The sequence below is a fragment of the Gorilla gorilla genome, chromosome 10 (assembly GCF_029281585.2).
Source record: "Gorilla gorilla gorilla isolate KB3781 chromosome 10, NHGRI_mGorGor1-v2.1_pri, whole genome shotgun sequence".
Lineage (NCBI taxonomy): Eukaryota > Metazoa > Chordata > Mammalia > Primates > Hominidae > Gorilla > Gorilla gorilla.
This window is the reverse complement of record NC_073234.2, coordinates 74245367-74262721: the sequence shown is the minus strand read 5'-3', so window position 1 is coordinate 74262721 and position 17355 is coordinate 74245367. Positions and strand designations below refer to the sequence as shown.

The following is a 17355-nucleotide window of genomic DNA, read 5'->3' as shown; positions in this document are numbered from 1 at the left end:
CAGAAAATTATCAAGAGGTGAGGCTGGGTCTGTTTGCTGGAGCCAGATTATAGTAAATCTTGACAACCAGGCAGAGATAGTTGGACATCAACCTGAGGTCTCTGTGGAGGCACAGAAGACCTATTAGGAAGATAATGGCAGGACAAAAACTGTGTCACAATATGAATGTCTTGAAGTGGCTTCTCTACTTCAACTGCCCAAGTTCCCTTCAATCAGGCTGCAAAACTTGGTATTCTTATGGAGTGGACTAAACTATATCCAATCAGTCACCAATCCATATTAATTTTTTTCTCAAAAATATATTTTAGTCTTTCTTTCCCCGCTTATCAGGGTCAACACCCTATTCTAGGCCCAGCTCATCTTAATCTTGGACAACTGCAAAACCTTCCTTAGTGAGTCCTTGGCTTATTCATTTTTGCAAATTGAGCACTGGATATACTTCCTGGCATGTGGCAGGCATTCAGTAAGGTACACTCTCAAGTGAGGGTGGGAGAAGGTTGTAGAATCCCCCCAAGTTACAGTGAAAACAAATTACAGAGTGATTTCTCATTAGTCCCATTATGGGGAACATGCCTCATCCACGTTCTTAATGAGGCTCCAGTAAGTCTGTAGACTGTTTGGGGATGAGGGTGGGGCATGGGTGTGAAGCAGAAGTGGTGCTTCACAGTAAGTGTTGGGATAAATCCAACAAGCTGAGTTCCCCAGGGACTGTGTCTTCCACCTTCCCCGCAGCCACAGGAAGGTAATCACGGATAATCAGCCTGAGAAAGAGGATATGAGAGTTTTTTGAAGTCTACAAACCTGTTATTTGCCGATTCCAAACTCATTTCTTACCAGACTATCCTCAGGCTAAATATCCTTAAATACCAAGTTTCGATTATCACTTTTCACACTTAAACTCTCAATAAGTCCCAACTCTAAATCTAAATTGTGCAGCTAATTTTTCTTGGGCGAGCACGGTGGCTCACGCCTGTAATCCCAGCACTTTGAGAGGCCGAGGCGGGCGGAGCACGAGGTCGGGAGATCGAGACCATCCTGGCTAACATGGTGAAACCCCGTCTCTACTAAAAGTACAAAAAAAAAAAAAAAAAAAAATGCCGGGCGTGGTGCGGGCGCCTGTAGTCCCAGCTACTCCGGAGGCTGAGGCAGGAGAATGGCGTGAACCCGGGAGGCGGAGCTGGCAGTGAGCCGAGATCGCACCACTGCACTCCAGCCTGGGCGACAGAGCGAGACTCCGTCTCAAATAAATAAATAAATAAATAAATAAATACATAAATAAATACATAAATAAATACATAAATAAATATATTTACTCTTCAATTTGGTCAATAAACACGAGAGGGTACGAGAAATTACTAAAAAAAAAAAAAAAAAAAATCCCCGCAGAATCCAACAATCTCTGAAGCCTTTAACACCTAACAACCCCAAGGGGAGTATTTCGGCTCTTGGACTGTATTTCAAAGCGATTGGACCCCAGACCATTCCCCCAGTTACTCAAAAGATTCAGCCTCTCCTCAGGTGTAGCCCGCTCTGGAAAGGCCGCCTCGGGAGTACCACCCACTCCTGACGGGGCGGGGAGTTCTCTCCGACCCCACCCATTCCAAGGACGCAGCCCTGTGATTGGCCATGACGCGTGCCAGAGCTGCCCAGTCGCGGAAGAGTAGCTGTTTTGGCGTCCGTTTGCTGCGGTAGGAACATGGCGGATCGGCTCACGCAGCTTCAAGACGCTGTGAATTCGGTGAGGAATTTCATTCGATTAGCCTCTGTCTTTCTCTTTCTTGAGGTAAAGCAAGGGAGGAAAGGGGCCCAAGAGGCAAAACTTGGAAGTGGGGAGCGGACTGAGAGACAGAGCTTCGGCATAAAGCGCTCTCTCGGGAGGCGCCACCGCGAACTCGGAGGTTTGAGGCCGGCTGCCGGGCGGTGCTTGAAGGTGCGGGAGGGAGCAGTCTCTTTCGCTTGAGGAGACCGGGAAGATCGTTCCTGTCCGGGTGAGGCCGCCAGGACTTGTGGGCTGCGCCGTCCTGTCGTGTTCCCTGAGGACAGTTTTATTTTCTTGTCAGTGGTGCTTACGGGTTCTCTTTCTTTTGGGGATTGGGAGGAGAAGCAGGAGCTTTTTTCTTTCCTCATCAATTTTAATCCACCAAGGGAGATCTCATGCTCTGGATGACTGGGTTTTTGTAATGAAATGTCAGCCGAGAGTATTCCTTTACCAGCGCTTTCAGGTTGGTGCGGGAGCGATGCTGAGGTGAGGTGAGAGATTTTCTTTCATCTTAGCTCGTTCCTTTGGGCCCAGAGTCTCCTTCCATCTCTTGCCTCTTGGCCGTCCCTCAGAATACATCAGTTTGGGGACATCTTTATGATAGGAAATCTTCTAATCCTCGTATGTATTTCCGTTTATTTGAGTCTTTTTGCTTTTTTTTTTTTTTTTTTTACTTTGGAGACAGTGCCTTTCGCCCAGGCTGGAGTGCAGTGGCGCCATCTCTGCTCACTGCATCCTCCGCCTCCCGGGTTCAAGCGATTATCCTGTCTGAGCCAAACAAAGTAGCTGGGATTACAGGCGCCCTCCACCACGCCCGGCTAATGTTTGTATTTTTAGTAGAGACGGGGTTTCGCCATGTTGTCCAGGCTGGTCTCAAACTCCCGGCCTCAAGCGATCCTCCCGCCTCGGCCTCCCATAGTGCTGGGATTACAGGTGTGAGCCACCGTTCCCGGCCTACAAGTCCTTTTTAATGTCTCCCCCAAATTCTACTTTCTATTAAAGGCCAAGTCTTGTAAGTAGCTCCCCAGCTTTGTTCCTTCTGGTTATTTTTCCTCCACACTATGCCTGAGTGGAAAGTAGAAGCAAAGCCAGAGGATGCGCAGACAGTCATGGGCCCCTAATGAAGGGGTTATGTTCTGAGAAATGCATGGTTTTGGCGATAACTTTTTTTGTTGTTTTAATAAGTAGAAGTACAATGTAAAATAACGATAAAACAGTAAATACATAAACCAGTAACAAAGTCATTTAGTATCATTCTCAAGTGTCATGGACTGCACATAATTGTATGTGCTATGCTTTCATACACTGGCAGTGTGGTAGGTTGATTTACAGCAGCATCACCACAAGCACTAAGGAACGCATTGTGCTACAGCGTTAGTACTGCTACGATGTCACTAGGCAATAAGAATTTTTCAGCTTTATTATAACCATAGGGGACTGACATAATATGTGCATCCCGTTGACCAAGACGTCAGTGGGTATTCCCATGCGGCAATGGGTGTACTTATTAGCATTACGAGTTAGATTGTTTTCTGCTAAATAGTTTTCCATTGATAGTTATGTTTCTTATTGTCTGATTGTGATTTAATGTCCTAGATAAGGGGCTAGAGAGAAAACATGCTGATAGGAAAACCTAAGTACCTGGTTTCCTTGCCAGTTTTTTTTTTCCTCACTGTAAGCTAATAACTTGGCATTTTTCTTAATACATCAGGCTTTGTACACTTGAAGAGTGTGAATCTACTTGTGATAAAACTGATCTACCCTGGGTGAATAACACTAGTTTTTAAGCTGAGAGGACCAGCTCTAAGTGTTGAATTCACCAAGATAAATTCTACCCTGCAGGGACTTGCCTGGGCTGCCAGCCAGCCTTCCTCAGGGAACTACTCCTTTGAGGTTTTACGAAATCAAATTGTAATGATGCTGCTGGATAGAAATCTTATTTTAGGGAAAATTTTACATATTCATACATGTCTTGTAACTAGAAGGATAATAAGGACAGAGTGAATATGGCCTTAACTCCAGGTTAGGCATAATGATAATTGGATTTTGGAGAAAAGCCTTTAGGATAACTAGTATGAGTGCCTACTGTGTGTAAGCACCATCATGTTTACAAAGAGATACTCCTAAAGGAGGTTAAAAAATGTCAAATACTCAGGAGACATTTAAGTGATGGAAAAACAGTATGTGGTTAGGGAGTTATAATGAATTGAGTATTTTCAGCTTCAGGTTCTGGTGTAAATTGGAATATGGAGTGATGTGAACCAAAATAGGGGGAATCTTCTTAGCATTTATCCTAATCAGAATTATTTGTATAACTTTTAACATTTGTTCTACCCTCTGAAAACCGTGAGTGCAGAAGCTATGTCGTATTCACTATGTCTCTGTAGTGTTTATATGCAGTACTTTAGTTATTTTCCGTAAATTTTGGTTGACTAAATGGATCTTAAAAGCTTTTGAAGGATGGAAAAGATAGACACTGTGTTGAATATTTTTTTGTGTGTGTTTCCTCTATTACAACAATGCTATAATAGGAGAATGTGTCCAATTTAAAAATGAAAAATGCTACTTGGATTAATAGAGCTAGGATTAGGATCTAGGTTTGTATAGCATCTGAGCACTTATTGCTCCATTACCATTAGTAAAACCTGGGCAAAGCCGTTTAGTCATAAGTGACTTTATGACTAGTTAGATAAATATGAAGGAGTAGTGGAAAACGAGTCAGTAGAGTTGACTTAGATTATTGAAAGCTTCAAAACAGCCTGAGTTGGAGATTTATCTTGAAGACAGTGGTGGAGTAAGCTCAAACGTTTTGATCAGGGTAAAATAAATAACCTGGTGAACTGGAAAACAACAAGAAGACTATTGTAATAATTCTGGTGTGAGATAATTGGTTGAACTAAGCAACAATGATAGAAGGAAAAGAGAAAGATTTGTAGTATTAGCAGAATATGAAGATCAAAGGAAAGTAAGAATCTGAAGTTAGATTGGTTGACTAGGAGACTTTCAATACAAATTAAATATTAAAAAGAGGAAACAGTTGCCTTTGAGTTCTGTCATTGAAACAATGGCAGAGAAACCCAATGGAGATACTTATTAGAAATAGGAGGTTTGAGAGGTCAAGACTACGTGAGAGAAATTGGTAGGGAGGATAGGTGTATTTAATTTGGAGATGGTAAGGAATTGCTATTCCCAATCTTTAAAAGTACTTAAGGAATACTTTTAGAGTACAAGAGTTTAAAAATTGAGTCTTGAACAAATACTTTTCTGCTTACTTAAGGTGCTTTTCTGAGCAGCCTTTTCCTCACTATTTCTTTACACTTGTAACTACTCCAGTCTCAGAAAAGGAATCAAATACTTTGTGCATGAGAAATACATTTTTATTAAACATGGTGCCATAGATATTTACAAGTCAAATTTGCTCTTTTCCATCACTATCCCCAAAAAGTCTTTACTTGTGGCTTACAATAAGTATTGGCCAATGTTCTCTTATCATTTTACTATCACAAGAAAAGAAAGATTATTTTGTATTTCAAGTGTTTCAACTAGATTTATATCAAATTTAACTTTACCTAGATTGATACCAAACTTAGTTTCTTTGCAGAATTAAAACGTTTAATCAACATTAATAATAACTGGCTTATTTTATCAACAATCACTCCTTTCTGTTTTATTCCCTTGCTCAGAGATTATCATTACAGAAACTTACTGTTGTTGCCATTACCAATAAAGTCCTTAAAACTGATAAGTCCTTTCTAACCTTGATATGTTTTCTTTGGCCTAAGCTTGCAGATCAGTTTTGTAATGCCATTGGAGTATTGCAGCAATGTGGTCCTCCTGCCTCTTTCAATAATATTCAGACAGCAATTAACAAAGACCAGCCAGCTAACCCTACAGAAGGTAAACAGGTTTTCTTAGCTTCTCTTAGTTTGACTCTCACATTTTTTGTAATCCTTTAAAATTAGATTTCTTGAGAAATTCAGCTTATTTTATTTCTAAAATTATTGTTGTTTGAGAATATTACAAGTTTTGTTTGTTGTAAAAAATTTACAGTCAATTCACCTAACATCTCATAATTCTGGTTCATGTCAGATAATAGATTGTTACTCCTTTAGAGGAGAATTTGTATTAATTTAGCTGAGTGAGGGACCTTAACAAGGAAGGCATCCCATTTATAAATTTCTTTATTCAAGTGACCACTATATTGTCATAATAAATGAAATTACATACATTATGCTTAATTCCCAATTTGAGCTAAATATGTAACAGGATTGGTGTATATTTTAATCATTAGAATCTTCTTTTTTTTTTTTTTTTGAGACAGAGTCTCGCTCTGTCGCCTAGGCTGGAGTGCAGTGATGCGATCTTGGCTCACTGCAACTTTCGCCTCCCGGGTTCAAGGAATTCTCCTGCCTCAGCCTCCTGAGTAGCTGGGATTACAGGCGCATGCCACCACGTCTGGCTAATTTTTGTATTTTTAGTAGAGATGGGGTTTCACCATGTTGGACAGGCTGGTCTCAAACTCCTGACCTCGTGATCCGCCTGCCTTGGCCTCCCAAAGTGCTGGGATTACAGGCGTGAGCCACCACGCCTGGCCGAATCATTAGAATCTTAGGGCAGAAAAAGCTGTATGAAGTTTCTGGTTTCATTAACTTAAAATTTGTTTCTGAGAACTTGAGGTTTTCTAATATCCTAATCTAGCAGTATCTTTCTCTAGAGTATGCCCAGCTTTTTGCAGCACTGATTGCACGAACAGCAAAAGACATTGATGTTTTGATAGATTCCTTACCCAGTGAAGAATCTACAGCTGCTTTACAGGTAAGCCTCTATTCCTTTGAGAATTTTACCAGTAATAGAGAATTTTGAATTAAAGGAGGTAGATTTAATACCTTTTGTCTGTGTCCATTTGTGCTGCTATAACAACATACCTGAGACAGTAATTTATAAAGAACAGAAATTTATTTTCTCACAGTTCTGGAGTCTGGGAAGTCCAAGATCAAGGCATTTATTACTCACTGTGCATGAGTAATGAATTTTTATTAAACATGGTGCCATGTTTAGGGCCATGTTGAGGGCCTTCTTCCTGTTTCCTCACATGGCTGAAGGCAGAAGGGCAAAAGAGCAAGAGCTCCCTCTTCAACCTCAAGCCATATTTTAAGGGTACTAATTTCATCTATGAGATCTCTGCCTTCATGACTTAATATCCTCTTAAAGGCCCCTTCCCTCTTAATACCATCACATTGGGGATTAGATTTTAATGTATGAATTTTGGAGGGGACGCATTCAAATCATAGCACCTTTTGTTATAATATTCAAATTTCCATTATAAGGAAACCTCTTATTTTCCTCAATTTTGTCTCTTTTCCTAGTGAAGAATGAGAGGAGGGTGGCATTCTACAATTGGAGTAGAATAATGGTGTCTAAACGTAATGTGTAAGGGAGTCACTTACAGATGTCTAGAGATCTCTAATTGAAAAGTCATTCTTTTTAATAATTCACATGGGGAAGATTCTTAAAAGTTGTCTGATTTTTAGAATTTCTTTACTGAAAAACATATCACAATGATTGCAAAGTCATCCAGATTTAAAAATAAGTACATCTGCGACAACTTCTCTCTTTCTAAACTCTAAAGATTTTAAAATTTGTGTCTTATAAAGGCTGCTAGCTTGTATAAGCTAGAAGAAGAAAACCATGAAGCTGCTACATGTCTGGAGGATGTTGTTTATCGAGGAGACATGCTTCTGGAAAAGATACAAAGCGCACTTGCTGATATTGCACAGTCACAACTGAAGACAAGAAGTGGTACCCATAGCCAGTCTCTTCCAGACTCATAGCACCAGTGGATACCATGTGGCTGAGAAAAGAACTGTTTGAGTGCCATTAAGAATTCTGCATCAGACTTAGATACAAGCCTTACCAACAATTACAGAAACATTAAACACTATGACACATTACCTTTTTAGCTATTTTTAATAGTCTTGTATTTTCACTCTTGATAAATAAGCTTATAAAATCATGATTGAACCAGCTTTAAAGCATCATACCATCATTTTTTAACTGAGTGAAATTATTAAGGCATATAATACATTAATGAACATAATATAAGGAAACATATGTAAAATTCTGTTATGACATAATTTATGTCTCCATTTTGTTGTATTGGCCAGTACTTTTACAAATCAAAACATCTCTCAAGCCAGAGGAGAAGACAGTAAGAACAGACATAAGGGACATTTTAGTTTAGGCTAGTGTCCTGCCTCTTAGAGGTGGCATTGTGTAAATCTGAGCTTTGAGCAAGAAAGTTTTGGAATTTGTGTTGCTTTTAAGAAATAGAGTTAGTGTGGCTGGATAAGAAAGTCACATTTATGCAAATGTTTCTTCTGCTAGAACCTCATACCTGTTCTAGTTCATCTCCACGTTTATTTTACCAAGAGATCCTCTGTCAAGAGAATTTCCTGGCTGTTGTGAAAGAATTTTTCTACATCCTGAACTATTTTTCCTATTTCTTTTCACCTTGCTTTTTTTCATCCTTAATTTGCTTGTCATCACAATGAAGTATGTTTTTTGAATCATCAATTCTTTCTCATTCTCCATTTGTCTGAAGGTTCTTTTGCCCTTATTAACCTCTCAACTTTTATTGCTGTATTCTAGTCAGACCAGAACATACTTCCACTATATCAGTTACTTGGCATCATTTCACCTCAGTTTATTATTGCCAAATAATAATTTGTGTCAGCATTTTCAACTATGGTTACTCATCCAACCCTTGGATCTCTTTGAGTCTACTGATTATCTCCACTGGAAAGGTGGAATTGAAATGTGGTCCACATTTTAACTAGCTATTTCCTGGGGCTGTATTTTTCAGAATATCCTGAGCTACATTTGCTGCAATCTGTTGCTATTCAGAGTTTAAGTTTCAGGAGAAAACAGGAACAATAGAACACTCTGCCTGTTATTTTTGATGTAATCAAGCTTTTCCACAGTTCTTGAAAAGTACTATGTTTCAAATTTCGGGAACGCCAGCGTTAGCTGTAAAAGTTGCAGCTATTTATTGGCTAGTCATAGAAAATTTTTGAACTTTTAACTGTATTTTAATTGATGTTTATTAAAAACACTTTATCAGATATTTGGCATAAATCTGTACTCTTCATTATAGTTTTGGGGGGAGAGAAGATTCAATCAGAAAACTTTTTCAAAGTACGTAAGTATTATAAAGGAGTCAAAAAGGTACAAAGAGAAAAGGTCAAGACATTTTTCAAATGAGGGAAAACTAACAGGATTTATCACTAGTAAACCTGCTCTAAAAGAATTGTCAAGGGAAGCTTTTTAAAAAGAAGGGAAGTTATAGCAGAAGGAAACTTAGAATGGCAGGAATAAAGAAGGCATAATATATAGGGTAAATATAATAGACTTCTCTTGAGGTTTTAAAAATTACATTTGTTATTTGAAAGAAAGAAATTAACACTGTTTTATGTGATTCTCTGTAGAGGATATACAGTTTTTTGTTGTTGTTGTTGTTTCTGTTTTTTTAAGGTGAAGTCTCTGTCACCCAAGCTGAAGTGCAGTTCTGTGATCATGGCTCACTGCAGCTTCAACCTGGGTTCAGGTGATCCTCCCACTTCAGCCTCTTCAGTAACTGGGACTACAGGCATGTACTACCACGTCCAGCTAATTTTTTTTTTTTTTTTTTAGATATGGGGTCTCACTCCGTTGCCCAGGCTAATGCCAAACTGCTAACCTCAAGATATTAATACTATACAGTAGACTGTAAGAAATTAAGTATTTGTATCATCCCTGGAGCGACACAGATTTTTCCCTAAAAAACTACAGATTATTTTCAAAAGCATTAATAAATTAAGGTGGAATACTAAAAAAGATTCAGGTAACCCAGGAACGAGAAACAGAATAAAACAATAGTAAACCTAAATTTTATTTTATTTCAGTAATACAGCAATAATTAAATGTCAATGATCTAAGCTGATTTAAATCTAAAAACTGGATAAGAAGCTGTGGCTTGTAATTAAAAATAGACCTTTATTCACTAGACCTACAGTTTGCTTTTTTCATATGTTAAGAAAAGTTTAATATCCTGCTTCTCTATTTCAGTTCTAGGGGCACCACCATCATTTAACCCTAAAGATTTCTGTGGGTGAAACCATTTTGATTACCATCTTGCTCTGCTGCCAGTTATGGTAACCAAACTCTCTTTGTTTCTGGATGCTAAATCTTTCCACTTGTGCCTTAACTACATCCTAACTCCCGTCATCTCCATTGAATTTAAGGAGCCAATTTCTTTTTTTGAGATGGAGTTTCACTCTTGTCCAGGCTGGAGTGCAATGGCACGATCTTGGCTCACCGCAACCTCAGCTTCTCCGGTTTAAGTGATTCTCCTGCCTCAGCCTCCCGAATAGCTGGGATTACAGGCATGCACCACCATGCCTGGCTAATTTTGTATTTTTAGTAGAGACAGGGTTTCTCCATGTTGGTCAGGCTGGTCTCGAACTCCTAACCTTAGGTGATCCACCCGCCTCAGCCTCCCAAAGTGCTGGGATTACAGGCATGAGCCACTGCGCCCAGCCAGGAGCCAATTTCAATGGGAGTATCCTTTACTATCATTCCTGACCTGTGATATTGGCCATTAGAGCCTTTCAAGAATAGTACCCCCTGCCGATTATTTTTTTTAAAGCCTTAATGAAGAGAGTGTCCTCTGGATCCTTCCAGAGAAGATAGGATGTCAGTGAGTAAGTTATGTATAATAATTTCACCCCAAAATTTCTATGTCCTTGATACCATTCCCTGTATACCAAGGAAGGATATTCTGGCATTTCACTTTGATTTAATATAAGTAAACCCTGTGTCTAGGCATTAGTTAACAAACCAAGTGACTACAAGTGATAAGTAACTTTTACCATAGACTGTCAATTACCTTGGCAATGGAAACATTATTGCCTTTTAATCCAGTCAGATCAGAGAACAAATTCCAGATTTCCATCCTTAAGATTCTGTGTCTCTGCTACCACTTCTGGTAGCAAAACATGTCAGTGTGAGGTAGAGTCAATGGAATGTAGCCATGAAAAAAAAATGCTACTACAAACATTACAGGAATAAGGAATTTGATCGAAGAATTAGCATTTACACAAAGTATGGGAGGAGTTAGGGAAGTGAAAGAATGAAAGGAGAAAGAGGATTAAAAAAACACTAACCACATCACCCTAAAGCCCTTATTGCTAAATGAGGTTATTGTAGTGCCAGTTAAGTCCAGGTCAGCCAAGGCGTGCGTACCCCTTGGCCCCACTTGGAAAGCTGTGTGGATATGACTTGGATTAGGGGGTTCTCAAAGCCAAAATGGATTTATCAGCAATGACCTTACTGCCTGGTACCCAGCTTTGAGAGGACTAAAAACGACGGATGTGTCTTGCATTCCCTGGTCCCTCTTTCTTCTTTTACCCATATCTAAGTTGTTTAAAGGAGAAAAATCCTTAGGTTGAAGCCATATTCTCTCTATTCTTGAAGGACCACAGACTCTACGCCCCTGTTGAAATTTTCTGGAAGCCTATGGGAAAGGAGGAATGAAAAGCTTCGTGATGTCTTTGAATACAGGTGCCTAAGTTACTATCGTAACTGGTCCAGTAAGGAGAAGGGGCATCTGAATTCAACTTGGGGGCTGGGCAAGGTAACCAGTGAGGTGGGGAGATAAATAGAACTTGGTAGCTAAGACCCTTCAGGTTGGCTTGATGATGCGTTGTGATCATGGCTTCTACTTCAGATGTGTTGCTGGAATAGATATCCTTATACTTGTAATTCCCCTATACACAAATGCCAGCAAGAATAGTCCCATTGAGGACATGCTAAATGTAGAGAGGTAGTAGTATGACATGGAAAACACTCCCCAACTTGTCTCCCTGTCTCCTGCTTATGTGGTACCTGGCCACTGACTACAGTATTAACCTTTACTTGAGCCCTGTGCTTCTGGAAAACAGTGACAGTTAAGAAATCCCTCCTTCTTGTTACATTTCAGGAAATGGCTTATTGCAAAGAACCACTAGAACTGTGAGTAACACCTTCATTTACCTATGATAAAGCCAGACTCAGACCCTCCAAATCCCATTCTTTGCCTCAAAATAATTAGTTGAACTATTTGTACCCATAGACTAATCTGGACAAAATGCCCTTTAACTTGACCCAATTTTATGCTTCTCCCTTCCCCGTAAGCCACTGGACTTTGATCCACCCTCAGCCTGAGCCAGCACTGGACTGTGGAATAGTCCCTCCTTAACTACCCCTCCTGAAAATTGACCAGCCACCAGGAAGGACATTCCCTGCTCAGCTGTCCCATTAACATCACCTGCTCCTCTCCTCCACGTTAGTTTTTTTCTAGCCTGTTTATTCCTCCCTGTAAGAGAAAAAGAGAAAAGCCTATTTCTATCTGATCTCTGAGATGCTTGCAGATCTTACCTTTGAAGCATTCTCCTTATTGCAATAGTCTCCCTGACCCTATTGCAATAGTTCCTCTCTACCTGTTTGTATTCACCCATTCGGGCTGCTATATATAGCAAAATACCATAAGCTGATAGCTTATAGACAATATAAATTTACTTCCCACAGTTCTGAAGCCCAGGAAGTCAAAGATCAAAGTGCTGGCAGATCTGGTGTCTGGTGGGGCACCTTCTCACTGTCCTCACATGGTAGAAGAAGCAAGGGAAACTCTTGGGCCTCTTTAGAGGTACTAATCCCACTCATGAGGCCTTTACCTTCTTGACCTAGTCATTTTTCAAAGGCTTGACCCATCATCATTTGTATGTTAGGATTTCAACGTACAAATTTGTGGGGTTGGGAGGGATACAAGCACTCAGAGCATAGCACTATTTTAATAATCATTTCAAATAGAGTCATTCTATACCTAGTCTGGATTTTTGTTTGTTTTACTTGACCTCATTCACTTGGGTAGGAAAAAAATCTCATGGACTCTCATTGATAGCCCCAGGGGTAAGGTTGGGGCAAAAAGAGCAGAGGCACTCATTTACTGTGAGGTAAGAAATCTGTTTCAGATCACCTTGTGTGCAATTCAGGATAAAATTAATAAAGATGAATACTAAAAATCCAATACTAAGAGATATAACTCAGGAGTCAAAAGAAGAAATCAGAAAGATTAGAGCATAATTCAGAACGTAATGAAAACAAACTATGCATAGAAACTTGTGGTATTCGGCCAAGACAGCATGTAGGAGAAAATGCAAGTATTACCCTTCTTGCTTGTATTAGGATAAAAAGCTGAAAATTAACAAGCTAAGTATCTAACTGAAAGAGAAAGAAAGAAATAATAAAGATAACAGCAGAAATTAAGAAAACAACCATACCGTAGAAAAAACAAAGCCCAAAGTTGAGATTCAAAAAGAGTATGGCTGAAAAAAGTTTTGACTATTGATTGAATGTATTTAAAATTTAAATGGTCCTTTAAATCCTTCAAACTTAATCCTTTAAACTTCAAAAAAAGTTTAAATTTGGCTAACGCAGTGACTCACACCTGTAGTCCCAGCACTTTGGGAGGCAAAGGTGGGTGGATCACCTGAAGTCAGGTGTTCAAGACCAGCCTGGCCAACATGGAGAAACCCCGTCTTTACTAAAAATACAAAAAATTAGCCAGGCGTGGTGGTGGGCGCCTGTAATCCAATCCCAGCTACTCGGGAGGCTAAGGCAGGAGAATCGGTACAGCCTGGGAGGTGGAGGTTGCAGTGAGCCGAGATCACGCCATTGCACTCCAGCCTGGGCAACAAGGGCAAAACTCCGTCTCAAAAAAAAAAGTTTAATACATAATTTAATAAATTTAAATAGATAAACAAGGTCTCACTCTTGTCTTCCAGGCTACAGTGCAGTGACACAATCACAGTTCATTGCAGTCTTGACCTCCTGGGCTCAAGCTATCCTCCCACCTCAGCCTCCCGAGTAGCTGGGATGGCAGGCTTATTCCACCAGCTAATTTTTGTGTTTTTAGTAGAGATGGGGTTTTGCAGTGTTGCCCAGGCTTATCTCAAACTCCTGGGCTCAACCGATCTGCCCATTTCGACCTCCCAAAGTGCTGGGATTACATGCATGAGCCACCACACCCGATTTGACTCAATAGTCAAAACTCTTTTTTGGAAACGGAGTTTCACGCTTGTCGCCCGGGCTGGAGTGCAGTGGCGTGGTCTCGGCTCACTGCAACCTCCGTCTCCCGGGTCCAAGTGATTCTTATACCTCAGCCTCCTGAGTAGCTGGGATTATAGGCACCTGTCACCACGCCTGGCTAATTTTTGTATTTTTTGTAGAGACAGGGTTTTACCATGTTGACCAGGCTAGTCTTGAACTCCTGACCTTAGGTGCTCCACCTGCCCCCGGCCTCCCTAAGTGTTGGGATTACAGGCGTGAGCAACTGCGCCCAGCTGTCAAAACTCTTAATTAGCCCGGTTTGGTAGTGCATGCCTGAAGTTCCAGCTACTCAGTTGGGAGGATCGCTTAAGCCTGGGAGGTACAGGCTGCGGTGAGCCATGATCATGACACCACACACCAGCCTGGTGACAGACTTGTCGACAGACCCTGTCTGAAACAACATAAAAACAACAGGCAGTAATAAAACCTTCTAGCCACCAAGCCTAGAGAGTTTTATTAATGAGAATAGTGAGTTGTGAGTTTTGCTAAATATGCCATTTCTTTGAATTCCAGTTTTATACAGAAAGTATAAAGTTCTTGCCAAAATTTTACAGTAACAGTACCAAAATTAAAAATAACTAAGTCTCTTTTTTTTTTTTTTGGATTAAGGTGATTTGTTATTTTTTTTATTATTATACTTTAAGTTTTAGGGTACATGTGCACAATGTGCAGGTTAGTTACATATGTATACATGTGCCATGCTGGTGTGCTGCACCCGTTAACTTGTCATTTAGCATTAGGTATATCTCCTAATGCTATCCCTCCCCCCTCCCCCCACCCATAACAGTCCCCAGAGTGTGATGTTCCCCTTCCTGTGTCCATGTGTTCTCATTGTTGAATTCCCATCTATGAGTGAGAACATGTGGTGTTTGGTTTTTTATCCTTGCCATAGTTTGCTGAGAATGATGATTTCCAGTTTCATCCATGTCCCTACAAAGGACATGAACTCATCATTTTTTATGGCTGCATAGTATTCCATGGTGTATATGTGCCACATTTTCTTAATCCAGTCTATCATTGTTGGACATTTGGGTTGCTTCCAAGTCTCTGCTATTGTGAATAGTGCCACTATAAACATACGTGTGCATGTGTCTTTATAGCAACATGATTTATAGTCCTTTGGGTGTATACCCAGTAATGGGATGGCTGGGTCAAATGGTATTTCTAGTTCTAGATCCCTGAGGAATCACCACACTGACTTCCACAATGGTTAAACTAGTTTACAGTCCCACCAACAGTGTAAAAGTATTCTTATTTCTCAACATCCTCTCCAGCACCTGTTGTTTCCTGACTTCTTAATGATTGCCATTCTAACCGGTGTGAGATGATATCCCATTGTGGTTTTGATTTGCATTTCTCTGATGGCCAGTGATGATGAGCATTTTTTCAGTGTCTTTTGGCTGCATAAATGTCTTCTTTTGAGAAGTGTCTGTTCATGTCCTTTGCCCACTTTTTGATGGAGTTGTTTGGTTTTTTCTTGTAAATTTGTTGGAGTTCACTGTAGATTCTGGATATTAGCCCTTTGTCAGATGAGTAGGTTGCGAAAATTTTCTCCCATTCTGTAGGTTGCCTGTTCACTCTGGTGGTAGTTTCTTTTGCTGTGCAGAAGCTCTTTAGTTTAATTAGATCCCATTTGTCAATTTTGGCTTTTGTTGCCATTGCTTTTGGTGTTTCAGACATGAAGTCCTTGTCCATGCCTATGTCCTGAATGGTAATGTCTACGTTTTCTTCTAGGGTTTTTATGGTTTTAGGTCTAACGTTTAAGTCTTTAATCCATCTCGAATTAATTTTTGTATAAGGTGTAAGGAAGGGATCCAGTTTCAGCTTTCTCCATATGGCTAGCCAGTTTTCCCAGCACCATTTATTAAATAGGGAATCCTTTCCCCATTGCTTGTTTTTGTCAGGTTTGTCAAAGATCAGAAGGTTGTAGATATGCGGCGTTATTTCTGAGGCCTCTGTTCTGTTCCATTGATTTATATCTCTGTTTTGGTACCAGTACCATGCTGTTTTGGTTACTGTAGCCTTGTAGTATAGTTTGAAGTCAGGTAGCATGATGCCTCCAGCTTTGTTCTTTTGGCTTAGGATTGACTTGGAGATGTGGGCTCCTTTATGGTTCCATATGAACTTTAAAGTAGTTTTTTTCCAATTCTGTAAAGAAAGTCATTGGTAGCTTGATGGGGATGGCATTGAATCTATAAATTACCTTAGGCAGTATGGCCATTTTCACGATATTGATTCTTCCTACCCATGAGCATGGAATGTTCTTCCATTTGTTTGTATCCTCTTTTATTTCCTTGAGCAGTGGTTTGTAGTTCTCCTTGAAGAGGTCCTTCACGTCCCTTGTAAGTTGGATTCCTAAGTATTTTATTCTCTTTGAAGCAATTGTGAATGGGAGTTCATTCATGATTTGGCTCTCTGTTTGTCTGTTATTGGTGTATAAGAATGCTTGTGATTTTTGTACATTGATTTTGTATCCTGAGACTTTGCTGAAGTTGCTTATCAGCTTAAGGAGATTTTGGGCTGAGACAATGGGGTTTTCTAGATATACAGTCATGTCCTCTGCAAACAGGGACAATTTGACTTCCTCTTTTCCTAATTGAATACCCTTTATTTCCTTCTCCTGCCTTATTGCCCTGGCCAGAACTTCCAACACTATGTTGAATAGGAGTGGTGAGAGAGGGCATCCCTGTCTTGTGCCAGTTTTCAAAGGGAATGCTTCCAGTTTTTGCCCATTCAGTAAACATGGAAAAATAGCAAATTAGAGACAGTGGGTATTAACAATTGCATATATCACAATAAATGTATGTTTAATCTCAGGAATGCATGGCAGTTCCATCTTTAGAAAATGTATTTTTTGTATTTTTATCAATTTAGAGATGCCCTTTTATAAAAACATATTACAAATTGGAATATTCAAAGGGCAGCTGTTTTATTTTCTTCCTTGCTGAAACATAAAATAATGACGTGTTTTAAAATTTATAGAATCTTTGATTTGATCAAATATGGTAATGTAATTTGCCATTCTAACAGATCAAAATCAGAATCAGTATGATCATCTATCTTGATTTGCGAGAAGCATTTGATAAAATTCAAAATCCATTTATGAAAAAACTCTTGGCAGAGGAGAAACAGCAAAGAATTTTTAAAATATAAAGGGTATGTACAAAACTGTAGTGACCATCTTACTGATAGATGAAACTTGTTCCCTTTCAGCTTGGGAATAAGACAGAGCTTCCTATTAAGACCACCACATCTACTCATCTTGAGCTGGTGATTCTCACCAACACATCTAAGCATGAAAGAAATAAAAAGTATAAGATAAAAAGGAAAGAAAACTCTCATTACTTAAAGATGATATAATTACATAGAAAATCAAGAAGATTCCATGGATAGGCTTCCCAAAAAACAATATG

General features: G+C 39.6%; 1 protein-coding gene and 1 pseudogene across 1 annotated transcript; both read left to right on the top strand.

The window, feature by feature from the left end:
* Nucleotides 1-1523: 1523 nt before the first annotated feature.
* On the top strand, nt 1524-9802 carry MED21 (mediator complex subunit 21). Its single transcript, XM_004052897.4, has 4 exons — nt 1524-1738; nt 5542-5656; nt 6474-6574; nt 7414-9802. The coding sequence occupies exons 1-4, from the start codon at nt 1697-1699 to the stop codon at nt 7588-7590; spliced, it is 435 nt and encodes a 144-aa protein (XP_004052945.1). The 5' UTR covers nt 1524-1696; the 3' UTR covers nt 7591-9802.
* A 1752-nt stretch (nt 9803-11554) lies between these two features.
* Nucleotides 11555-17355, top strand: part of LOC109029170 (liprin-beta-1-like) — a 100698-nt pseudogene continuing 94897 nt past the window's right edge.